The sequence below is a fragment of the Blastomyces dermatitidis genome (genome assembly GCF_000003525.1).
Source record: "Blastomyces dermatitidis ER-3 genomic scaffold supercont1.2, whole genome shotgun sequence".
NCBI classification, from domain to species: Eukaryota; Fungi; Ascomycota; class Eurotiomycetes; order Onygenales; family Ajellomycetaceae; genus Blastomyces; species Blastomyces dermatitidis.
In genome coordinates this window covers 1,025,392-1,051,748 of record NW_025544775.1, presented here as the reverse complement: position 1 = coordinate 1,051,748, position 26,357 = coordinate 1,025,392, and the positions used below count along the sequence as shown (strand labels likewise).

Genomic DNA, 26,357 nt, shown 5'->3' with positions numbered 1-26,357 from the left:
ACAAAGGGAGATGAGATGTGTGACTGAATGTCAAATTTCTATGGGCTGTCTGTTCTGTATATATATGTATATATATCCGTAGCCACCTTCGTAAACAAAAACTACTAGCAAAGAATCGCAGGGTATTTAACAGATTCAAGCCCATAAACTTCTCATCTAAAATTATATAAGGTAATAATAATAAAAGAGGGCCTTTTTGGCTGTGCTTATCCTGCGTGCGTTGTATTCAGTTTCGGATTTTCCCCCAATAATAAAAATTGATCGGGCCATCCAAAGTGGTGTTTCCACTTCGTCCGTTCCCATTTCACCCAAATAAGCATTTTCACCCAAGCAAAGCCGGCAAAGAAAAATAGGAAGAATATAATTAGATTAACAGAAGTAGAAACATTATCAAACACATCATCAACACTCCCTAAAAAAGAAAGGAGACCAAAGCGAGGCCTGGCCCCTGATTGCTCGTCCAAGAGAGCACGAACAATGAAGGAAAAACGAATATCACACCCAAGTAAAAATTCCAACAGAGCTATTACAAAAGGGAGTCAAGAGGCGCATTCTATTTTACCTATCAATGATGAGCTGCAGCAGCGTGCTCGTTGATATGCTGTCGTCGCTTCAGTACTTGTCATTTGTGGGGTATCCCGCTGGTTCTGTGGGATAAGCAGCTGGCTCTGTCTCATCCTCAGCTGACTCTGTCTGGATAGCTTCCTTGTAACTCTCAGGAGCAGTCACTACGATCGCGATTGTCGTTTTGGTCGTATAGGTTATGCAGCTCTGCGTTGGTGGTGGCGTGCAGGATGAGACGTCAGTCGGGTCAACGGAAGCGGTCCCAGTAGGATATTCGCTAGGTGCGGATGCCGATGGCAAAGATTCTGAGTAAGTAGCACTGGGAACAGTGGGTTCGTCAGACGATGGAACAGGATAATCGGTAGGCACAGGCGAAGATTCTGAGTAGGTAGCACTGGGGACAGTGGGTTCATCAGATGATGGAACAGGATAGTCGGTAGGCACAGGAGAGTCAGTAGACGCAAACGAAGACTTGGGGTAGGAAGAGCTGGATGCGGTAGGCTCAGCGGTCGATGGTTGAGGATATTCGCTAGGCGTGGACGCGGATTGCGAAGGTTCCGGGGCAGTAGAGCTGGAGACAGAAGGCTCATATGTCGATGACGTGGTCATAGTCGTAGTCGGGGCCTCAGTTGACGACGAAGACGTCGATGATGTTGAGGATGTAGTGGTGCTAGTTGACGTATCGCCTTGCTTGTTCTGGAAAACTTTCATGTAGTTGATGGACCAGAAGGCTTCACTGAATGCCCAAGGGTTGTTCTTGACATAGTCTTCGCAAGTCCTGCCTCCCGCAGCGCACCCGTTCTCGTTCCAGGTAGCCTTGGCCCAGTCACCACAGAAGGCGGTATTGAAGATCTGCAGGCATGAAAAAGAATTTGGTTAGTTCAGAACTACATGAAGACCCCAATTTGAATGGATGGCAGTTGGGAGGTTGGGGGGGTTATTTACAATTCGCTGTTCCTGGAAGAATTTGTCAAATTCACAACCCGTGAAGTGTGCAATTGGTCTGGGCCAGGTCGACGGATCTGGGTTCTCGTCATTGATATTGGAGGGAATTTGGTAGCGCGGGAAGAACCAGACACTGATGGAATCGCTAGTCCATTCAGTCGCATATACACCTCCGCCAATACTGTTGAATGCAGTTCCGTAGCTAGTTGCGCTAGGGGCCCTGAACAAGCATCCTTGGTTGCTTGGTTGATTTGGAGAGTATACATCACAGTCCTTGGTGACGAGTATCCCACTATATTTATTATTGTCTTCCACTTTGCAGCCTGCTGTGGTGTGCAATGCAACCACGTTCTTGTTTTGTTTGTTGACACCCTCGATGATATCGAATTCGCCATCATCAGGCCATGTGGCCCCCGTTGCCCAGCTATATGGTGGTCAGAGTACTGGGGACTAGAAAAAGATCGCGAGGGGGATGGACATCGACGCGTTGGGATGGACTAGGACTTACAACGCGGGCCAGGTTCCACAGATATTACCGGGCATGTGAGAGATATCAGCCACAATCAGGCCGTGTTTGTATGATTTCTTCGTCTCCAGCCGAACACTCTCACGGCCACGACCCCTTGCAACATTCTGATGGTCAACTCCGAGATAGACAAAATCGTTATTATTTGAAGCAAGCCCGTCCCTCAGTGCTTTGGATTTATCAACGTAAGTAACATATGCATTACTTGGGTCCGGTCCCTGTTGATAGTTAGTTGGGAACACCAGAGGTCGCACCCCATTCATTGCGCGAGGAGTGAATAGGGTCTTACGTCAAAGAAAGCGAAGTCGTCAAAGAAGTTCGAGGGTTGATAATCATCTTGGAGTACGTAGGCGCCAGTACTCAGCTTGGCCAGAGCGGCAAGCAACGCGAGCTTGGTAGCCCTCATTTTGTTGTTGTGGTTGATGTTGCTCAAGGAATGATGTCGACTCTAGTCTTCACGTGGAACGTTTTATAACTTCGAAATGGTGAAGAGATGCAAACCTCTTCACAGGAAAAGAGCGTAATTATGCAAAACACAATAGTCAAGGAATGGAATAGTTGCAATACCTGCAACATAAAAAGGATGCGCAGAAGGAATGTGTTTGACTGAAAAGAAGAAACCAGCAACGAAAGGGAACAGAAAAAGATTAACTTGCGAGAAGTTTCTAGGGGTCATCATCATCTTGTTATAAAATCAGCTTTGGCCCTGACCCTGACAGCAAACAGCCCAGTGTTCCTGAATTAGTCCATGTAGCGGCGCCAGTGGAGGTCAATGTAGCGGTACAGTCCAGTAGTTGGGTGAATCCAACTACCTAGCGTGGGACGTAAGACATCCAGAGCCATACGCTGCGTAGCTATCAAGAGCCACAGCCTCCACGTCTTGGGAGTGAGCGCCCGTACGAGATGTGGTCGACAAGGAGCCATTACGAGCCATTATCCAGTCGTAGTCAGGAAAATTTTGCCTCGGGGGGGCTGGATGTGACAATTCCCCAAGCATCAGGAGAACCCCTCATCACGCCCTGTTGAATACGCAACTGGATATCTGGAACAAAGATCAACAACCAAAGGGCCACGCTCTGTTTGGAAACATGTTGCTGCTTCTTGAAACTGCAGCCCACTTTTCCACCTTGCGGATGTTTTTGTAAGTGGTTAAAAAAGTGAGCACGGAAGCGCCGGTCGAAACGAGTCCGACTTGGCGGCGTTGCGTCGGTCTGGAATAAATCAGGAACTCCAATCAGCGAGGGTTGGTAACTTCCGAAGCGAAACGGCGCCAGGCTAACGAGGATCCTTGGACGCCAGTTGTCAAGCAGAAACGAGCGCCCGAAGATATCACGATTCAACGACCGAACCACAGCACCAGGATTCATCCACCACCACCAAAGAGGCTACAGTTCAATTGCTGCCTTTTCACCCGTCATCATGCTCTCCGTCGCTACTCTCTCTAATACCGATTGATTCCTGATCGAGAAAGATGAGGACGAAATAAAGTTGAGGCTCCTCCGCAGTTTGCGTTTAAGGTTTGCTTAGTCACCCCCTGATTCGCACCACCTGCACACCCACCCACCTGCACTGCACAGTGCACAACATCCGGAGATTTTGTTCCGAGGCTGACTATCGGGCTCTGGGCACGAGTTTGGCAGGGCCTAGACTGCGACAGAAGTTGGCTGCAAGTAAGCCTGGACCGCTATGCGTAAACCATCCTCGTTCTCCTTTGTCCCCCTTTTTCGGGAAGAATCACAAGGAGCGCCACTAAGAACGACTTGCACCGGGCAAAAGATCCTGAAGGAGGTGTTACACCTTACACAGCTACTAAAACTATTCGTCCTACATGGGGAAACGTGACATTAATATACGCGCCTCCACAGTGAAGCCCCTGTTCCGGTACCAGGCGGAAACAAACAACATGACCGTCAGCAAGAAGAAAGACTCCTTAGGACTTTAGAACGCTTGGCCCAACAATGGCAAATTTGCGAAGCAGTTAGCGACTTTTAGCTTTACCAACTGGCAAACAACTTAACTGGCACTCGGTGCTAATAAAAAAATCTCTAGTTTTCAGCCGCATCGAAGGGTCGCGCTGGGAGCAAAATGGAGGAAATGCGCCACAGGATCTTTCCCGCCTCGCCGATTGGATGGGAAATGGAAATTTATCCGTGCTTAGCCTAACTTCCACAACTCACCCACCCTCCCGCATGCGAGAGGACAGGGGGTGCAGATACCTGGCCCAGAAAGGAAGTCAACTCAAGGGAGCGTTGCTCAGCCATTGTTTTCAAATCACGAAGGTAGTTGAAGCATAATGTATTTTAGAATTAATATGGTTAGAACCCCGGCAAGTGGTATGCAAGTCGACGATCACTTCGACGAGAACATGAATGGTATGAAGAAAACGTATACACTATACACGTGACACTCGTATATGCTCCGTATATACTCCGTATATGTAGCTAAGGCATGACGAACCAGAATGTCATTCCATATAAAATCATGAAATCCTTTCTAGTAAACAGGCGTAATTCACGACAAGATGAAACAGGGACGAAACAAGAGAAAGGAATGGAAAAGCACAAGATGCAATTGTGGGATATATGGGCAAAGCTAGGAGAACAGGTGGGGTTGGGTCGAGGTGAACAGAGTCGAGGTGAACAGAGAGGAGGTGAACAGAGAGGAGTGGCTGGAGCCAAACTGGAGCGATATATATAGAGGCAGGTAGTCAGGGCGGAATTTAAAAGCAAAGTGCAAAGAGACATTCGTTCCTCTCACGGTGTCACCCGTGTTCGGTGCAGATCAGACACGGCAAGTCCGACCCATCGCCCAGATGACTGGGTGTAGATTGGCCATGGAAGCCTCGTTTCTCTGCCTCGTTCACCAGGCATGGTCGGTGATATAGATGCCGACAGCCAAACACGATTAGGGGTCCAACGTCCTGTCCAGGACCGAGTAGCTGGGGTTCCTGCGGCCCGAAGGGATGTGTGAGTTTTCCACTAACATCCACCTGTGTCGTCAGGTTCGTATTTTGGCTCGATGTGTGTACATTCGCATCGTCTCGTAACATTGGTTCCTTGCCCTTTCCGTACGAATGTAGATTCGTATTTCCAGCCATGTCGAGCTGTCTTGCTTGTCCGCGCTTCGCATCAACGTCTTGTTTATTTTGCCACGCTTCCCAAATCCAGGCCCCTGATCCGGGCCCCCATACTCGCTGTCGACAAACTTCACAGACCTGCCCTCGCGGTCTCCACCCTCGTTGACGGAGTTTGGTAATTTCGTTCACATGCACAAAAAGGTCCTTGTCCAGCATTGAATTGGCGAGGGAAAGTAGAGATTCCTCATAAGCGTATGCAGAAAATATTGATGCGATTACAGAACGAAGCTCTGAAAGAGAAGGTGAAGCAGCAGCTACCCGTGTGAGGAAAGCTCGCAGAATACGCAAAAAGGAGAGATCAGTTCTTTCACCAGGTCTATCGCCGGATTTTGTGGTGCTCGTCAACAGAGCAGTAAATACTTGCTGAACAAGAACCCGAAAAGAGGAGGAAATCTCCCCGATTTTAGTGCTATCAGTCTTTTCCCTTAGGGTATCCCTCTCGAAGCCTGGCGAAACTTCCCTCAGCAAAGGCGACATATTGCGAGCTATACGGACGATCGCTTCAATAAGATCAAGCCAGAGATTCTCTTCGAATGATAACGGTAGCTGGAAGACTGCCGCGCCCCTTTTGTTGAATTTGTTCCCTCCACGAGATTTTCTAGACGCTTTCGACTGCTGTAGACAGACCCATATTCCAACACGAGTATATTTATCCAAGGACTGGATAAGATCAACGACCGCTTCTTCCATGCTTGCTGAATCAGGGCTTTCATCTGCATTCTGTAATAATCCTGACAGACCGGCCTCAAGCGTCCCGATGTGTTTGATTAGCCGGTCCATTGCAGCACGCACCTCCCCTTGACGGGCTAGTAGGATTATTGCAGCATCGATAGCCCCACTACTTTCCATCGAAGGAAGTACCGTATCGAGTTTGAGATCTCCAATCTTCAGGATATCTACAAAATCCGTGACATGCGAAGGGTTATATTGACACATTAGTTGAACATAGCGTTCAACAAGGTGAGTTCCAAACTTCGCTGCAAGTTCAGTCTCGCCCGGCCGTTTCCACTCCGGTTCGAATAGGGTGTTGAGATATAAATATTGCCGTGGAGAATCATCTTCTAGGACGCGGAGAAACTCTATATGCAAATCGGGGGCTGTGTCTTGAACAGTTTGAGCAGCTTTTTCCGCATCAATATCGACGATTTTTGCAGCGCGGTCCTTAACTACGGCATGCACATCGCGACGCTGCTTCTTGCTCAGTTTCGAGCTTGGGCGAAGGCAATCACGGATGCAGCCGAAAATTGACTGCTGATCTTCTGGATCTTCAAGATAAGTTAACAGAAGATCCGAAAATTGCTTCTCTGCTTTATAAGTAGACTTTAAAACTCGGTAGAATTGGGCTCTCTTTAACAAGGGAATTAAGGCCTGGATATCGGGCGGGCGATATATTGATAGTAGGTATTCTGCGCTGAGCTGGCAGTCGCCTATCATTTCCGGATTAGGATAGTGACATAACCTCACAAGCACTTGTTGGAGGGTTGATCCTGATAGCAGAGTATACTGAGGGTATTTCGGTAGATTTCGGGCAATAAACATATCAAGATAGATAGTCTCCTCTGGGCCAAAGTTGGAAGATTCCATAATTTCGAGTAAAATACTGATTAAGTATTGGCGGTTAATAGATAGGCCATGTGCCGTGGAATCACCAGAAGCTAGTATTATCGCGCCATTACTTGCTTGATCAGTGGCGTCATTTAAGAAGCTATCCTCAAAGGCTTCGTTAAGCATACTCATAAAACTAGGCGTATCGAATTCAAGGATTTTTCGAAGGTCGGGAAAGGAGTCCTGGGAGGCGGGCTTTTTTGAACTTGAAGTCATAGAAGTTCCCGAGAAAAGAAAATCATAAATCCCAGCTTTTGCCTTGGAAGCTTCGAGATCAGGCATGTCTTCTCCGGTGGGGTATATTCTGCCGGTCAACACATACGACAGATAGGGGAACATTTTCATCGCATGTGAGTGGTCCCTTGCTTCGATATCCGCATTTCCATTGACATTAGGACCCCTGTGTCCGTGAATCATATGGATAAGCTCAATTAGGGGACCAACGTAATCACCAAACGTACGAGTCCACACATATATGAATGCGTCGTATAAATTATATTTCTTGCACAACGATGTAACTTGATCAATATCAATGGTCGATGTATCAAGTAAACAAATTATTTCTTCCAGCCGAGTAGCGGTATGGTTCGTTATATAGTGGGTGATCAATGATTTCACTGCGGTAGGAGGTAGGATTCGAACGCTCCCCTGCACGATGTAGGGCTCAAGGATGTCCAAAAATATACCTTCCGAACCACACTCTTCATACCAGTTATAAACTTCGTTAAATAGAAATTCGTAATCAGACAGGGCGTCGCAAGCTGCAATACAGGAATCAGCAAGTTCCTCGAGCTGACTTGGCTGGAGGCGCTCGTTGGGTGCTTCCTGGTTTCTACCAAATGCGTATCTAACGGATGCTGACATCATTTCTAGCAGCTTCTCTTGTACTAATTGATGGCGCAAATCATCCTCTTCTGGGAGCCCCACGGTGAGCTTCTCAGTATCGCCTCTATAGTAAGACGTTGCAAGTCGAATAGCACCTATGAAGTCGCCACTTTGCATGAGAGCTAGTAACCTGTCAGCCCAATTGGATAGGCTGCCGACTGACATATCATTGACGCCTAGTAGAAATAGTCGTCCTTTATATGCTCTAAAGCTCATGTAGAAAGCATCCGCAATTACTCCATGCATCGATTCGTCTTCCTCATCCAGCTGCTCAACCAGAGAATGAAGTTGCTTCGAAAATATATCCACATGATAGATGTGCTTATGTATGAGGTCGAAGGAGTCCGTCATTCGCAAAGTGTTGTCCTCCAATATTAGCAGTTGCTGAGTTATTGTCATCACCGCAAGCACGGAACGACTTATCCACTGTACAGCAACAATCGCTTCTTCAGCTCTCCATCTACTTCGCGGTTTAAATTCGAAACCGGGAGGTTTGTCCTTGTCCGCAGGTTCAGTTGATTTCACTTCCGAGACCTCCAACACTGTAAGTACGTTCGACCAACAATAGACTAATTTGGTCTTCGAGGCTTCAGAATCTTTCCCCTTCAGCTTTATGGCTGGAAACCAAGCAAGCGCAGCTGTAAGAGCACTGTGGGCAGCAACCTCCTTCGGCCTAGCAGCTTTATACTGAGTTTGAGCAATGGGGGTCGTTGATACAATCACGAGAAGATACGGCGTGAGCATTGCAACCAGGCCTATTGAGTCCGTTGCTTTTTCAACATTACCTAGGGGTAAGGGAGAAAATGCCAGTACGGAACTTGGTTTTCGAGGTCGGCCGCCGACAACTACCGTATCGGGGTAACGTCCTAAAATACGTGTGGTTCGCACAACTCGGCCAACTGCTCCCATACCTCTACTTGCAAGATGTGAAAATGCCATACCGTGGTCATCAGCGGAGACTAGCGCAGTGTGTCTTGTTCCCAGAAAACCCATGTGAATAATCGCTACCCCTGATCTATGGCCGTCGGATCGCTTGGAGCCCAGCTGGCCGGCCGATATTGGTGGGATGTGTAGAAATGGGAGCGCGGGCTTCGAAATCTCCCACGTAAAGATATGGCCACTACCATGGCCAACCGCGATTGTAGTGTGGTCAGCGGAGATAGCAAGCGCAGTAACAGGACCAGACTCAACAGCTAAATGCGAAGTCAGTTTGCGCGATCGTTTAAGATGTAGGCGTTAAAAGAAAATACCTTTTGTTCCAGGCCCAATGATCGCCTTAAGATTCTGCTGGTAGTCAAACACCATTACCATACCCTTGGCTGTCCCAATGACAATGGCAGTGGAAATTGCAGTACACGTAGGTTGGCCAAAGTTCCGCTTGCCTACTTCCGAAAATGCCTGACCAGTAAGTTTCCTAAGCTTCGTCCATCGAACTACTTCCCACGGTGCTGCAGGGCTTTCTGGTAAATCTGGCGTGCTGGGAGGGATATGACTAGTTGATGAGTTTCGCGAATGATGACCAATTAATGACGGGGATCGTGGCCGCAAGGCGCCCGGAAGCGAAACCGAAAGACGGGATTGAAATCTTCGATCGAACGGCCGATGAGGGCTGGGGCTCAAGTTGGATGGGGAACCACGGAGGCCAAAAGCACTACTTCTTGAAGATAGAATCGAACCCTATGAATGTTAATTCCTGGTCTGGGGACAGAAGTTCCGCAAATAAGGTCAAAAATCAACGTACTTGGACAGAGGGAGAGTCATCTGGTATTGACCCAGAATCATCGCCGCTCCCGATTCCCCTGATTCGCAGATGTTGATGTATCGATGACGTCTCGCCAGATCCGTTTTGAAGCGCAGAATCCGACTCCACCGCCGTAAGATCACGACTATCGGCCACGGACAGCGGGTTATCATCGAGAAACACATCCTGGCCAGGCTCTATTTCATATTGCTCCCGCATACCCTCGTTATCGGCCTCCCCATCCGGTGCTACAGGGAGCTGTTCATGGTCGTTATTCTCCAACTGTGGTTCATCCTCTCGAGCCCCATCATCACTCCCCTCAATCCTGGAGCTCATGGGTCGGGTTGTCGAAAGACCATCGCTTCCAGCCTTTATGGTTTCAGAAATCCTACCAGGCTTAGAACGGGAAGTGGAATCGTTGCGGGTTATCGCCAATCTAATAAGGAGCTTCCGGGAAATTAGCAGTGCGCTGTGCGATCGAGTTCGTCCGTGGCAGGGGTCCAACTAGGCAACTGGGTGTAGCTGGGCAGTGTGGGCAGTGATACGGTTCGTGTAGCCTCTCGTATAGTTCGGAAACAAGAGGAGTCCCGTTTAGAATGCAACTAGAGTCATTCAAAGAAGCCGAAGCAATCTCCACACCGATAGTAAACCGATAGAGCGTTCGTCGTGAGAATGGTTGGTCGCTCGGTCCTAGCGGAGATGCGTCCGGTGTTTATTATTGTGTGGCGGACGTATTTAAATATCTAGCTTGAAGTTTCCAGTCAGCAGCAAATCACTCAGCGGCAACAAAACCAACTCCCCGTCAGCGCTCATTCCGCTCTCCCGCAAAACCTACCACATCTCTGAATTAGAGATTATGCGTTGGATTACAACTCAAATTTTGGGCTATCAGGGAGATAACACTCGAAATCAAACCCTGAGGGTCTTCAATGCCAAGCACCCACGCTATTGTAAGCATTTTCCCTGCAAACCTAAGGGCCTGAGCTCGATCAATGGATGCTTCAATGTACATGTACATACTATCCAGATTCCTCATAGCTTGATGCTCGATATAGCCTGTTGAAAATATGTGTCGGGCACCACTTGGACCACTTGGACCACTTGGACCCCAGGGTCTATCTCGTTCTGTGCACATCACTCCCTCCAACGATCCCAAGGATACTTCAGCTAGCTATCCTAGTCTACATCTCGAACTCATGCGCTGGCGGTTCGTGACCGCCTCGAGATCGAGGCTAAGTAATTTATACAGTATATTGGGAAAAGCTGGTCTTAGGAAACATTGACAATATCCGCACTGTCCATGATGTTAAACCCGCCTCGGTCGGATGGGATCTGATATGATATCAGGGTGGCCTATATATCTATGAGCTTAAGGGACACGCAGTCCCAACACAGCTGCTGCCGCCGCTGTTGGATGCGGCGGATAAAAAGTGTGTCGTTGTTCGTGCTGAAGGAGCGACAATCCTCGCAGTATTATTCCCTTTCCCTACCATGACAATTGCTGGACCATGGGCTCCTTCCTAGCCATGGTGTGCACATGTCTATCATCTATCTATCTCCTCAGAAGATAGTGCTCTATGTTTGATCTGGTACGTTATGGATGCCTACAGCTATAGCGTCTATATATGATAGCTATACATAGCCTTCATATATACATTTCGCACACTCGTTTTCACCTACAGCTACTTCCACTGAAATTGCCAGCGGAGGTTTCTTTACAGGACACATCCCAGCAGAGAAACTGTGGATATTAGAACGCTCGCTAAATACCCGCTACCGTATCCTGCAAAAATGCTCATACTCTTTCATGCGCTACTGACGCTCTTTCTGCCACTAGGCGTATTCGCCCAAACTGAATGCAATGGACGCGCGGATTATTGTGACCGTCGCTACTCAGAATTATCGTTTGTCGGGGCTCATAACTCACCGTTTGTGGGCTTCCTCCCGCAGCACAACCAGGAGATATCAGTAGTCAGCCAATTAAACCTGGGTGTACGGTATTTGCAGGGCCAAACTCACCTGAATGCGAGAGGCAAATTGCGCATGTGTCACACTTCGTGCTTTCTAGAAAACGCAGGCGGCCTCGATACATTTCTTCGCAAGGTGAAGGGTTGGCTCGATGACAATCCGGACGAAGTGGTCACGCTCCTCATTACCAACGGAGACAGGTTGGACATCTCCCGATTTGACGAATCGTTCAGGAATAGTGGCATTGTGCCATATGCCTTTGTTCCCTCGTCATCTCCGCATAAACTTCCCCTGGATGAATGGCCAACTTTACAACAGATGATACAATCTGACAAACGCCTTGTCGTATTCTTAGGTTTGTATTGGTTGTGTCTCATTACACCTCGGTACTACTTTGGGTGAAAAAACATCAGGGTGCTAATTTGCTCGTGGGTGGTTTAATAGATTATGGGGCCGATATGAGGAGGGTGCCTTACATTCTCGACGAATTCTCATACTATTGGGAAACGCCCTTCGACACCACCGATCCGCTCTTTTTGCAGTGCAAAATTGATCGCCCACCTAACGCGAACCCGGACGATAGGATGTATATCGTGAACCACTATCTGGATATAGAAAAGGTCGGCGTTTTGTTTCCTGACCGGTTGTCAGCACCAAGAACCAACGCTCCGACTGGGAAAGGAAGTATCGGGGCGCAAGTTGAGCTGTGCACATCAATCCACGGTCACAAGCCTAACGTCGTTCTTGTTGACTTTCTCAATCAAGGTGATGTACTTCGAGCGCAGGATATGATGAATATAGTTTAGGGTATCCCGTGGTTGTCGGTTGTCTTGGTTGATTCTTATGTTTCTCCTATACTGTTCCGTGTCTGGTGGATCGGATATCCATCGATTTGCAGTGGTAAAAGTTACTTTCGGCTTCGGAGCCTCGTTGCAAATGTTTGGGTTAACAGGAGATATCGGTCTAGGCATTCTTCCAAGGTTATTCTGAGTTGTCCCTTTCCGGTCCTTATCCATATTATTAGTTAAAAAATGCTAGCTCCGCGTTTGACATGCTGGCCGGTTGCCTCAAAGGAATAGCCCATGTAAATTCATCACACCCTTAGGGATGTACTCCTTGTGCGGCGAGCCATTCATATTTGGCTACCCTAAAAGCACTCCTTGGTACCCAAATCATGCTTGGTATACAACTCTTCAGCCCATTATAAATGCATCTGGAACTCAATAAAACTGGCATAACTCTTCAAACTAGACGGCCAGCTTGGTTGGAGAAATTTAAAGAGAAAGTTAGCAACCAAGCACTCCAATCCCCGATCAGAAAACCCCGTAAACTAAAATCAATGTTGTGCCCAACGGACAGAAACCAATGGTGCTGTACTGCTTTGCTTGAATGATTAATCGCTTCCAATGCAACAGCTCGCAAACGCAATCATGGCTCTGCGTTTCTGACCAACGCCGCGTCATTGCAGCAAGCAAGCAATTGATTGGTTATATTATCGTGGGTTTGACATGGTCTGCACTAGGTGCGGCCAAATTGATTTTAAATGGGTTTTTAACGTAACGATTTCACCACGACCTCGCGCACTTAATCACACGATATGATATAAAACTTTATTTAATAGCCTCTGAAGTTATATGATTACCAATGAGGAAGTCTATGTTGGGGTGCTATTTTAATTGGTGTTCTACTCTATACAAACGGCCTCCCCTCCAACACTGGCGCGAATGGATCTCTTGCCGCATCCCTCAAGGTAACGAAGTATTTAACCCCCTGCCAGTTGCCCTTGTCTCAGGATGCTGAACTTGGCTGTAGGCGGCCCGAAGCAGCTGCCTGAGATAAAGGTCCGGGCTTCCGGAAGGGATAAAATAAGGTAATATCAATAATAAAGGATGAACCATCCACTTCTCTTCGTGCCTGAGTTTGTTTATTTTAGGGAGATGGAAGTGACTGGGAAGAAGTGTTAGGCGCGGCTATATTTTCATATTTTCATATTTTCGGGCTGATTGGAGAGCTTCCTAATTCATCCTTCTCCTCCTCTCACATTCTTCACGATAAATACATATACACATCCAATCATACACCATTCGTTGTTCCAGATGATACGTCACGATGGAGAGGCTCATCATCCACTAGGTGCCGGATCATATTATTATTTCAAGAAGCACCTGATCAAATATCTGAACGACCAATGCTCCCGCCCAACTATCGCTGTCCACATTGGCGCCCAGTCAAACTGAAGTCCACACATCGGCAATATAACCACCTTCGCTGTGGGATTCACCGTTGCTACTACCCTACAGAAGAAATTGAAGCGTGAAGTGAGGGCCAAATTCGTGCAGGTTGATAGCGCTCCGTCTCCGGGGCAGGAGAATAGATATCAATGGAATTGTATATCAAAAGAGTCTCCGGCACACGGGTGATTTTGAGGCAACAAAAACGCCCTTTGTGAAGATGCTAGACCGGCTGTCGGATATCTCTGGCTCTCAAATGTTGCATTTCCCGTACTCCGCACTATCGTGGCCCAGCATGAAGTTCTCGGTCCGCATATTGTCCCCAGATAGAGACAAGCTGGTTATTCGAGCATCATGTCCGCCAGGGCAAGCACGGCGTTTGCTTATCTCAGCGGGCTCAGACCCATCGCCAGAGGAATAGATTTGGTAACTTAGTTTTGATCAATTTGGTTTAGCTTATTGTCTATTTGGGATTAGCTTTGGAGAATTCTTCTGTAGGATAGTTGAAGGTTGTATTGATAGATCTACAAAGAGCTTAATATAGTGGTTGGTCACGTGATCTAGGGAGATCGCCACAGCCAATTGGAGCCGCAACGGCCGTAACGGCCAACATCTTCTGCGCAGCGTCTGAGCCGGCTGAGATAACTAAGCGCTTGCCATTGGATGTTGGAGCTACTACACAAGCCCTAACCCACGTGACCCACAGACATATATTTCCTTACCGGAAAAACGTAGGCTTATTATACAACCGGGTTATGGTTGTTCCGCTGTGCCAGTCGCCGACACTGTCGCCGAACCATAAAATATAATATAATGATGAATTAGCTGTGAAATCACTGTAAATAAGTTATGAATAGAACAAAATCATCATTGTATTAGCAATATTACTGATTTCTATCTATATAATTACTAATTCTAAAAAACATCTCATTCACTGAAATCATTCTCTATTGAAAATCTGTCATATCTCTCTGTAATTTCTCTCAGATTCTCTGAATTATCTCTATATCATTATCATCATTTCCTGTTATATTCATATCAATATTTATTTCAGAGAACTTGTAAATTGATATTAAAGTTTATAAAGAGTCAGTATTAATAATCATTCACTATTTAAAAGAGAGAGTTTTAGAGAAATTAAGAGCTGTGTATTTACTTATCTATATATATCATTATTAACTTCTGTATAAATCTGAAAATCATTTCATTAATTCTAACTTACTTTTTCACTGAGAATATTGAGAGTTCTAATACTGCTCATAGCCAGAGAATCAACTGAAGTCAGAAGATTGAAGAAGAAAGAGAGAGAAGAATCAATAACAGTAGCAGAGATATTAGTAAGAGAGATGAAAAGAGAATTATTATTATTATCAAATTTCTTATCACTGTTACTACTGTCACTGACTATAACTGAATTCTCATTAAAATGATCTGTAAGTCTCTGAATATACTTCATTATTTTATACATCTCAATGATAATATAACTAGCTTTGATATTAATATTATTTATCAAATTTATAAGATTCTTCATCACTGATTTTTATTCTTTAATATAACTAACTATCATTCTCAAAAGCTTGTAATACACTTTAAGCTTGATAGTTTCAATATTAAGTTTTATCTTTTTAATCATGATTTTCTTCTTTTCTGTAATAACTTTTTTCTTTTCAATTTCTAATTTTACTCTTTCAATATTTAACTTAATCTTCTCAATCTTGATTTTAGCTTTTTCAGCAGTATTAATAATAATATTCAGAACTTTCAGAGTAATAGTAACACTCTTTATATATTAAGCTTTTACTTTCTGTTAGTGAGTTTTAACTTTCTTAATCTATTTCAAAAGATTCTTCACTGATTTTAATATAGCTTTCTTTATTATTTTCTTAAAATCATTTAATATAGAAAGATAAAAGTTATGAATTCAGATCAGATTATTAACTTATTCTTTTAATTCTTTAGAGATAATTATACATCTCTTTTTCTCATAATTGTAATTTATATAAGACTTTGAGCTTTTCTTCATCTTATTATAAGCAGTATTCAAATAACAGGAAAAAATATACTTAATACAGTGCTTATATATTATTCATTTACTAGACTGCTTTGTCAGAGTATTCAGACAGCTGCTTGCTTTCTTCTCTTAAGTCTTTACAGCAGTGATATAGATATACTTAAGAGTATTACTTATTATTTTAATACTGCTGCTATTATTGTTATTACTGTGATTAATACTGATATAATAAATTACTAATATTCTTAGTATACTACACAGACAAGATATCTTGATTAGAACTTTTCTAGTTAAAAGCTTTCTATTATAACTGACAGAATACTAACTGAGCTGAGAAATAAAGAAGAGCAGAATGAGCTGAGTGAGCTGAGAATAATCTTTACAGTGTATTATTATTGTAAGAAGAAGAAAGAAGAAAAGAAGAAAAAGAAAAATATGAGTCTTTATATATATTATTAATTCATCTTTGCAGATTATCATGTAATGAATGCAAATGCTTTTATTTTTCATTTCTGAGTGTAATTAATATATCTGATAAATTTCATTCATATCTTAATACTTTTTGCACAGACTATTATCAATTGAATTACAGCTATTTTAAATACAAAATCATTTCTATTAACTAGAAACAAGTGTTCAATGCACTGTCAGAAATATATTTACAGAATTCAAGATAAATAAGAAGATTTTCTGATACAGTGAAATCAGTAATTCTGCTGCAGCTATAACTATAATTAAATATAAGATAGATAATATAACAACTTTTATCAGTGAATATTAAGACAGATGTATTCTAATAATATATAATAAAGTATATATTAACTAATTTATATTTAAAATGTATAGAAAACTAAATATATTGAAATAGAAATAGATTATATCAGAAATCTTTACATTATCTGTCTTTTACTGAAAGTATCTCTGAAAATTTAATCTTTTTTCATATCTTCTTCTATACATCTTTCACTGCATATCTCTTTTTAACTGTTAGAGTATTCTGAATTGTCTCTGTAAAGTTATCTCTGATAATTTTCTAATATTCAGAAACATCACTTATCAGATCTTAAAATATCAGAATATTTTACTATTATATTATAACTGCAGTGAAATTTTCATTCATATCAGTATTATTAAACATTTTGACCTGAGTTGTCAGATTAATATATATCTCTGTTTTTAAAATCAGTTTCTAGTTTTCAGAATAATTTGAATTATGCTAACTTATATTTCATATATCATTGTTCTCACTCAGAGAATCAGTCAAAGTCAATAACTTCTCACATCTAATAAAAAATCAGAAAGAACTTTTCAGCAGTGAATAACTTATAGAAGTAATTAAAAATAATTATTTCTTTATAATAATTATACAAGCTGATTATCTCTGAACTTGCTCTGCTCTTTATCTTTTTCTATTGAATATGATTCTATATTGAAATTAAGTTAGTTAACTTGATTATAAAAGTTTAGATTTTTCTAAGATTCTCTGCTGAATTCTTATCAGAGATTTATAATCTCTTATCAAGAATTTATTATATTTCACTGAAAAGTTGCTATTTTACTAAATTTAAATACTTATCTTTATTTTCTTTAATGATCTTGATTTCCAGGTCTTGACTGTGTTCAGCATTGTTATTCTGCTGAATGAGAATATATATAATATTTTATTATCAGTTTTGATTATTTTTACAACTATCTGATCAAGATTTTTCTTTGTGAAGAACAGAAAATATATTCATTTAATCTCTAGCTGCAGACACTGCTCTGTCAGATGAATCTTCTTCTTATATATTTTAGTATCAGAGTGTCTAGTTCTCTGACATCTTCTTAATGAATTACTTATCAGTGAGAAGTTTGAGTTCTTCTTACTATTCTTCTTATCTATTGAGCATTCTTCATTGATGTCATTATATATCTGCTATGATTAAGAAATGTTAATATTGAATTTTCTTTGAAATCAGTGAATTGTCTCATTAAACCTACTAGATGAGAAAGTTCAGAAAGATCTAGCATATCAGAGTCAATAAGAGTATTCATTTTTGAAATTAGATTGAAATTCTAGTCAATGAATGATACTGATTTTAAAAGCTTGCAGAAATATAATCTTGAAATAAAGAAAACAGTTTGATTATTAATATTAATTTAATGTAGATTGTAGATTGTCACTGATTATAACTCTTATTAATATACTTCTTTTCAGTAATTCAATCTTATCTCTTTATTTTATTAAGATCACTCACTCACTTCAATTATATCTTTTCAACTACATAACTTATTTCTATAAATCATATCAGAAAGTAAAATGTCATATCTGTTTAATTAAAATTTAAAACACTATCTGCTATCTGTCTCTAGACAAGAATTCAGAGATGATTAATCAGAATTTTAATCTCAGAGCTCTCTTTTCTCAGAAACTGTAAATGAGAATTTCACTAACAGTGATTTAGATAATGATGTTTCTGATGAAGAAGTATTGCTATTCTCAGTACATTTATCACTTTTAATATCTTACTTATTATTATAAAAACTAACATTGTCTAAAGACAGAGTTATATAACAAGAATATCACTGATAATGTTGAGTATATAGAGTGACTTTTGAAAGCAGATGCTGAGAAGAATATCTCAGAAAATATCTCAGAAAATGATGATTAAGAAGATTCTGATAAGTCAGTTATCAAAGATATTACTATGAAAGATACTGCTATCAAAGATATTATTACTATCTCTCATTCTACTGATGAATTTGTTGATTCTGATTCAGTAATTGACATAGCTTATAAACACAGTAACTTTGAAATGAATTCATTTATTTTAACAATAAGACTCTGAGCTGAAGAGTCAGATATTTTCTGAAAAAACTATCAATCACTGCTGTAAATCCTGCATTTATTGAAGAATATATCACTGATAAGTCTGCTTCTCAAAGACCTATCAACTCTGAAAAAGTAATACAGAGTATAATTTTCAATTTTATCAGTTAAGAAAATGTCAATTTCAATAGTATCATTAATATAAATATTAACTCTGAGTTCTGCTCAGAAAAATCTCACTGTATTCTTCATGAGATCACTCTACTTTTAAAATTCAATTTCATTAATATCTGCTCTTCTCAAATTCTCAAATTTTCAGTAACAGATGTATATAGAAATGATGAAACTTGTTAATAATTTCACTGAGTTATGATAATCTCACAGTTGAGAAGACTCTGTTAAATATTATTTCAGTAACTTCATATAATATTTATTAATAAATAAACCTCTTTTTTCTTCTGATTTTATTCAGTATCAGTGTGAGAATTTCAAATGCTACTGTAAATCAGAGTTGAATGATATATCTTATATTAAAAGAGTACATTTTATTGAACATGATCATTAATATTCAGACATGAGAATGAGACCTTATATAATAGTTCTAAAAGTTCAAGAAGTGATTCATCATACTTCTTAGATAGTATAAAGATTATCATTTTTGAATCTGTCATTTATCTCATTTGAATTAATCACAATGAAAGATGAGATGAAATATATCTTAATTACTCAGATTCTGAATTAACTTGATATTTATATAAATACAATGTTTGAATTGAATTTCAATCTACTGATAAAATATAAGAATAAAGATCAGTATTTTCTTCACTGAGTTATAAGAATCAAGACTGAAGCTGTTGAGATATAATTATATTATAAATCTTCATTAATTCAGACTGAGTTGAAAATTGCTGTATATAAATAAGACATTTTGAAAAGCATATTTTACTCTGATATACAAGTTATTTCTCTATTATATTAATTGTTCATTGATGAATTTGATTTATATCAGAATATATATCAAAGCTTGATAAGTTTTTATATGATTTTTACACTGAGTGCTGTTAAGCACTCAAAGTAAAACAATATTTTTATTCTAATTTTTAATTCTTATAGTATTAATTTCTCTGATACTATTACTGTATTATTACATAACTTATCTACATTGAATTATAAGAGAATTATAATGAATATCAGTGAAGAAAAGATAAGAGTGATTATATCTTATATGACATTTCTTAAAGATATATTACAGTAAAATAGTAATACAGAGATTAAAGAATTAACTGTAAGAAGATCTTATTAAAACTGTTTTATCAATAATAAGAATTAGCTGAATTTGAACTATAATTTATATAATAACAGCTGATTTCATCATTATATACAGTATCTTCAGACTAAACTAGATAATTTGCTGAATTTCACACACAGAGATTAAATATATCAAGAGCAGAGTATGACAGTGCAGACAGTATCTCTTTTTTAAATATATTTAAGTTTGAATTTAATCTCATTTTTTTCTTCAGATTCATATTATAGTGAGTTTACTGAAATATCAGAGATTTCATACTTATTACTGATCTGTTCTATTCTATTACTGTATAATTAGTAAGAATACTTTTAAATATTGCAGACATTTTTCTTTTCTCACAGTTAAAATTATTTCCAGTTATTAATCACTCATCTCAAGAAGTATCAGCTTTAAGAACATACTCAAGCTTTAATTATTATATCTCTTATCTTACAGTGTGAGCTCAGAGAGAGATGACTCAGTTTAGTAATTAAGCAGATTATTTCTGCAGTATTTTCAGTACAAAGTTAAAATCAATTATCTATTGATTTTATTATTCAGATATATACAGTTATTGTAAGAAGTAATAGTCTATTAATATTTCAATCTTCAAGAGAAAATGATTCTGAAGTGATCTGTCAAATCATACTTATAGCTTATTAATAGTTATAGTTTCTTATTAAAGCTGTGATAAGAGTAGCAGTAATATTTGAATTATTCTAAGCTGATTCAGTTGTTAATCATCAATCATTCTCTGCTTTAACTATAAGTATAGTTACTACATATATCAGCAGCAGTGATTATATCAAAAAAGTAAAGCTTATATAGTATATAAAGAATTGACTGAATATATATATTAGCTTATACTATATTAAGCTGATTAAAGAATACACTGTATTTAACAATTATAATATTCTTATTATTATTATTATTATTCTCTCATTATACTCATATGCAAGCGGAGCTTATGATGAGTCCTTGCATGATGTTAAATACAGGTCAAGTGTTAGTTATACAGGAGGAAATACAGGTGTTGAGACCATGCCAAGATAACAAGAACATAGAAAATACAAAGGAGTGACAATTAAATACATGCGATAATAACTTCTCAGCCCAGGAACATAGAGCAATTTTATTGAAGCAATTTGTACACCTCTGTATTTATTAGAAACCTGAGGTGCTTAGGTTCTGAATTTAATGTATCCTCTGCGGGTTTCAAACCCACACGCCCTGGTTTCCCACGCCAAGGCGCTACTGAGTGGCCGCATTAATCATTCGGTCACTGAGGCAATTATAATATTCTGATAGAAGAGAATAAGTATCAAGACTATAAGAATCTAGTACAGTGAATAAATTATTAAGATATAAAAAAAACACTGCTCTTACAGAAGAGTTTTCAGTGAATCTTATAACTAATATTAAGAGATTTCTTTGACAGCTCTGACATGTATCTGATATAGAAGATTCAGAATTTATATGTATATTACTCAGTACTTTTCAATAATTTACTGAGAATAAATGAAGAAGCTGAAGATAAGAATGATAATTTACTGAACTACTCTATTAAGTTAATGTTAATAAAAGATTATATTACTTCAAAGATTTTTAATTATCTATTATTAAATAAAATATCAGAGAAAGTTAATATATAATTTATAAATCTCTTTAAGCTTGAATTACTTTATTTATTTCTCAATAATCTATAAGAATTTTATAACATCAATTGAAATAAGCTCTTAGTTTTAAAACTAGATCACTGTCTAATTCTTTTCTATAATAAGTTAATATTCTCAGTTCAGTATATCTCTTCAACTAATTAATTAATCAGTTATTAACTTATTAATATATAAATCAGAGAGTATATTCATTAAATCTCTCTTATAAAGAGAAATATTTTTCAATATTAGAGAGCTAATCTTAACTGAATTATAACTATCTTTATTCATGAAATAAGAAGAATTAAGTAGATTTTCTTTATACTTACTTCTCTATATTATGTTAGACAGAATCATCTACTGAATCTGTTAATTTTATAAGAGAATTTCAATAGTTATACTATTATCAGACTTTCAGCAGTTTATAAGATAGTATTATATAACATTTTAATACTGAATACTGATGAAAATGATGATTATTTAATGTATGAATCTCAGACAATAAGATATTTATATTACACTTGAGATATCTCATTTCTTTAGATAGTAATTTAATTTATATAAAGTAGTTAACTAGTCTAGCTGAATAGTATATAAGTATTGATTTCACTGATAGAACAGTATATCATGACTAGACTGACCGTGTGACCGTGTCTGAGACCAGGACCAAACTTTACAGTTGTCATGTTGCCTAAAAGCATTACTTCTGATCATGGTTTGTGTTTATCACATTGATCTCAAATCATGTTATTTCAAATATTAAAGATTTCAGATTCACTTTTCAAATAAAAATCTAGTCTTAGATAAAGAATATGTTTAAATTCTTAGTCACATTTTCATTCTGATCTTATTATTGAGAATGGTATTAAATGAGATCATGAAATCACTTCTCACTTACATAATATCATAACATAGTGCTCATTTGTTGAAAATTTAACAGAGAGTGTTATCAAATATTATTACTTTTCTGAACACAGATCATAATTTATATAATTTTAATTATAAAAAAAATATAAAATACAAAAAAAAAACAAAAAACAAAAAACAAAACAAAAATAAGAAAAAAAAAAAAAAGAAAAGAAAAAGAAAAAAATAAAAAATAAAAAAAAAAAAAAAATCAAGATCACAGAGCTGCAGCATCTCTAAAATACTCACTTCTCAGAGTCTTCACAATGTTTATTATCAACTGTGTATCTCTCACAGTGAGAATAACATGACTGTGATGAGTCATTATCTTAACATCATCTAATAAATAATCAGTATATATCTGTATAAATGTGAATATTTAGAAAACATACACTTAAAAAGTGTGGCCAGGGTGAACTCTGCTGTCACTTGAATGACATCAAGAACAGAATGCTGAAATCAATGATTTCTCTCATTGATTTCATAGACAAGACAGATGAAGATAATCTTGAAGAATATAAGATTCTCTGACTTCTGATAAAAACAGATCTCATGAAGAGACTCTATTTTCATGATATCAGAGACTGAGTGTTATCAAAAAGTGTTACTTTCATACAATGCATATGCACTTACTGCAACAATTCACTCTCTGTGCATGTGACTGAGAGTTACAGCTTTCTCACACTGCATAACTCTCTCTGAGATGCTGGCACTGGTTTGCAACTCACACAGTCTCTCAGTCTAGCATGCACTGCATGTATGCAGTTCTGTGTGCTGAGGCTGTGTTGATTATTATGGCCTGATGTGGTACTTGCTTTTCGCGGGCCATGTTTTATTTGAGAGAGAGAGAGATGACATGACTGTGGTTTTATTGAAGAGAGATGAATAATTAGTAATATTGAATATAATTTAGTTCTTCTGCATTTAAAATTTGATTAGTCTATACTCTTCAATTTGAGAGTTTCTAAGAGTGTTTTAATAGTTTTCATACTGGCTTGAACTTAGTGATGAGTTGAAGAAGAAGAGAAAAGAGAGAAGAAAGAAATGAGAATAACTTATCTTTATAATATGAAAATAGAGAATCACTGCAATTATTCTTTCTAGTAATAAAGATCTGTTTTCTGCATGTATCTCTGATATAGATTATATAATAACTATATACAAAGAATATCAACACTGTATGCATTGAATGAAGATGATGTTGCTATGCAACACTGTAGCTGTTTCTATATATCTCTGAAAGCTGTTAATATTTTCTTTGTCTCTTTATATTTAATAAGTCAGTAATATATTTCAATGCACTTTCTCTTTTATCATTATCATCATTATTATTATCATTATCATTAACATCATCACTATTATCACTATCATTATCATTATCATCATTATCATCATCATTATCATTATCATCATTATATTATTCCTGGCCGTCTCTTCTGTCTTCATCTCTCTTTAATACTTACTGAAATCAATCATGTCATCTCTCTTCAAATATTCTGTGGTTCTGCGGACTATCAAGGCGCGTGAGCACTGTCACAGATTGAAGAAAGAGAAGAAGAAGATGTTCAAGCAAGAAGAGACAGATTGTAAGGTATGTTATAATGCCTTGAAGAGGCTCTGTAAGAGAGTAGAATGATAATGATTTTAAGTAATACTTCTGATAGATTTAGACTGAACTAAGTATAGGAATAATGTGAATGATACTGTCTGTGAGAGATTGAAGAAGAAGACAGTGAAGAGTCTTATACAGCAGTGATAAGATCAGAAGAAGTTCTGAGAATGATTTGAGTTCAAGATGAAGAGAGAAAGAGAGAAGAAGAGTATTACTGTAAATAAGTAGCAGCAGAAGAAGATTGAGAAGATATTGAAGTAGAAGATAAAGAAGTCAAAACTGATAAGTTTTTTACTTATTGAGAGATAATGATTTTTGATAACACTTCTGTTCTCTAATTGATTAGCAGGAGCTGACAGAGAAGAAGAGAATTGAGGCCTTATTCAGGTCTTGAATGCACTTCATAATTCAGAACATTGAGAAGACAGCTCTGCTCTCTGAGCATGTCAATCTGCTTGCTGCTGGGATGAAACCTGAGACAGCAGACTAGAAAATGTGGGATTTTAAGGCACAGATTAACCTGGCTGAGAGGGAGCAGCAGAAACTCTTCTCTGAGAAGGCAGTGAAGAGAGATTTTGAGATGATTATCACCTCAGATGAGAAGGAGAAGAAGAAGAAGAAGAAGAATGAGAAGTAAATTGTGAAGAATGATAAGAAGAATGAGAAAGAGAAGAAGTAGATTTTTTTCTTTTTATATTAGTTAGTTGTAAGTTTAAGTTTTTAATTATTAATAATTAAAATTGATTTTGAGTTTTCAAAAATTATTGTACAAGTTGTAATCAAGTCAGAAATGATATATATATATATATATATTTAACTATCATGATTCACAAATCACTATAATGTATAAGTATCAACATTTTTTCAACATTGATATTCACAATATTAATATATTTTTAATGATATCATCTGATAATACAATTTGATAACACTCTCTTTTACAATATTAATATATTTCAAGAAATATGATAGAGATTAATCAAGATTGTTTATTTACTTTTATACATCAATGATATTCAATCTGAGTTAGTACTAAAATTATAACTAAGCTAAGAAATAAGATTATTTTCTCTTATATTAATTCTTCTTACACACATCAGTGATCAGTTATTGAAAATAAATTATTATCTTTCTTAAATTATTATTATGTCTTCTGAATTCACTTCTTTCACTTCTTTTACTTCTACTGAAGATTCACAAACTCTTCAAGAAATCACTGTGAATCACAAAGTCTATGTTGTTTACAATTCAACACAGAATACTCTCTTTCAATCATGATGAATAATCACTTTATTCTTCACATCTGATTCCAGGCCACAAAATTTATGGAAAACTCAACACAAACATTGAGATGAACTATGGAATAATTATCAACAGATTGCATTGCAGATTACTGAAGAGTCATCTCTCTGCTGCAATCACTGCAACTTCATTCAGAAACATTCATCATGAACTGATCATAACTCTGAAGAAATTTCTTGACATCTGAAGTCATCAGAATGCAGACAATAAAAGGAAAATAATCAGAAAATTACTACTGAGCTGATAAGTTGCTCTATCAGATAATAATTTTTGATAACACTAACTTTCTAATTTGAAGAAAATCATGTGAAAACAATCACATATCAGTACTCTGATTTCACAACTCTCATCTGATAACTTCTGTGAACAATTACTTTGTATATGTATATCTCTGAATCTTTCTCTTCAATTAATTGAAAACCCCGAATTCTGAACACTTCTTCAAATGCTTAATTCAAATCTTCATATTTCACATCAATTCTGTCTTCAGTTCAATCTTGAGACACACTACAAAGTCAATATATAACATCTAGAATCAGAGTTGAAGAATCATTGAAGAGTGTCTCTCACTGTGAATGCATGAACTAGTACAAACAATCTTGCATTTATGAGAGTTACATGTTATTATATTGATGAGAACTGAACTTATCAAGAGACATTAATTGAATTTGAATCATTGATCAGTAGTCATACTGAGAATTATATAACAGAGATATTAATGACTGTGATTAAAAATGACTATTGAGATATTAGTCTCAGTCTTCTTGCAATTATAACTGACAATGCTACAAATAACTACACTATGATGAAGAGCTTGAAGCAAAAATTGGCTTTGCATTTCTGAAATGATAAACAAGGTCATATTCCCTGCATTGCTCATGTGGTTCAACTTATGATGCAAATACTGATAAAGAATCTTAACATTGAGATGAAGAATAATGAGATGACTGGTTCTTGAAATGAGAATGAGATGAAAGTGATTACTCAAGTAACTTTTACATTCACTTTACAAAAGATAATGTTTTTTGATAACACTTTTTAATATTGCTTTTTGATAACACTTTTTGATAATACTACTGTTAATTTTGAATAGATTGACTAATAATTTAAATATTATAGATTTGAAACATTGCTAATGTGATTTGTATCTCTTCTAAATAATAATAATGATTT

General features: G+C 38.1%; 4 protein-coding genes across 4 annotated transcripts; 2 read left to right on the top strand and 2 right to left on the bottom strand.

Annotated features, from left to right (window-relative positions):
• Positions 1-612: 612 nt before the first annotated feature.
• On the bottom strand, positions 613-2,441 carry BDCG_01481 (endo-1,3(4)-beta-glucanase; the record flags this gene model as incomplete). Its single annotated transcript, XM_045416991.1, has 4 exons — positions 613-1,416; positions 1,510-1,933; positions 2,018-2,253; positions 2,325-2,441. 4 exons carry the CDS (start codon positions 2,439-2,441, stop codon positions 613-615), a joined length of 1,581 nt encoding a protein of 526 aa, XP_045273927.1.
• A 2,355-nt stretch (positions 2,442-4,796) lies between these two features.
• Positions 4,797-9,738, bottom strand: BDCG_01480 (golgi complex component; the record flags this gene model as incomplete). Its single annotated transcript, XM_045416990.1, has 3 exons — positions 4,797-8,854; positions 8,912-9,338; positions 9,403-9,738. The coding sequence occupies 3 exons, from the start codon at positions 9,736-9,738 to the stop codon at positions 4,797-4,799; spliced, it is 4,821 nt and encodes a 1,606-aa protein (XP_045273926.1).
• Positions 9,739-9,938: 200 nt separating this feature from the next.
• Positions 9,939-12,752, top strand: BDCG_01479 (uncharacterized protein). Its single transcript, XM_045416989.1, has 2 exons — positions 9,939-11,725; positions 11,815-12,752. Exons 1-2 carry the CDS (start codon positions 11,194-11,196, stop codon positions 12,174-12,176), a joined length of 894 nt encoding a protein of 297 aa, XP_045273925.1. The 5' UTR covers positions 9,939-11,193; the 3' UTR covers positions 12,177-12,752.
• A 10,992-nt stretch (positions 12,753-23,744) lies between these two features.
• Positions 23,745-24,519, top strand: BDCG_16363 (uncharacterized protein; the record flags this gene model as incomplete). The annotated part of the gene is made up of 2 exons (XM_045425605.1): positions 23,745-23,861; positions 24,373-24,519. 2 exons carry the CDS (start codon positions 23,745-23,747, stop codon positions 24,517-24,519), a joined length of 264 nt encoding a protein of 87 aa, XP_045279604.1.
• Between the last annotated feature and the right edge of the window lie 1,838 nt (positions 24,520-26,357).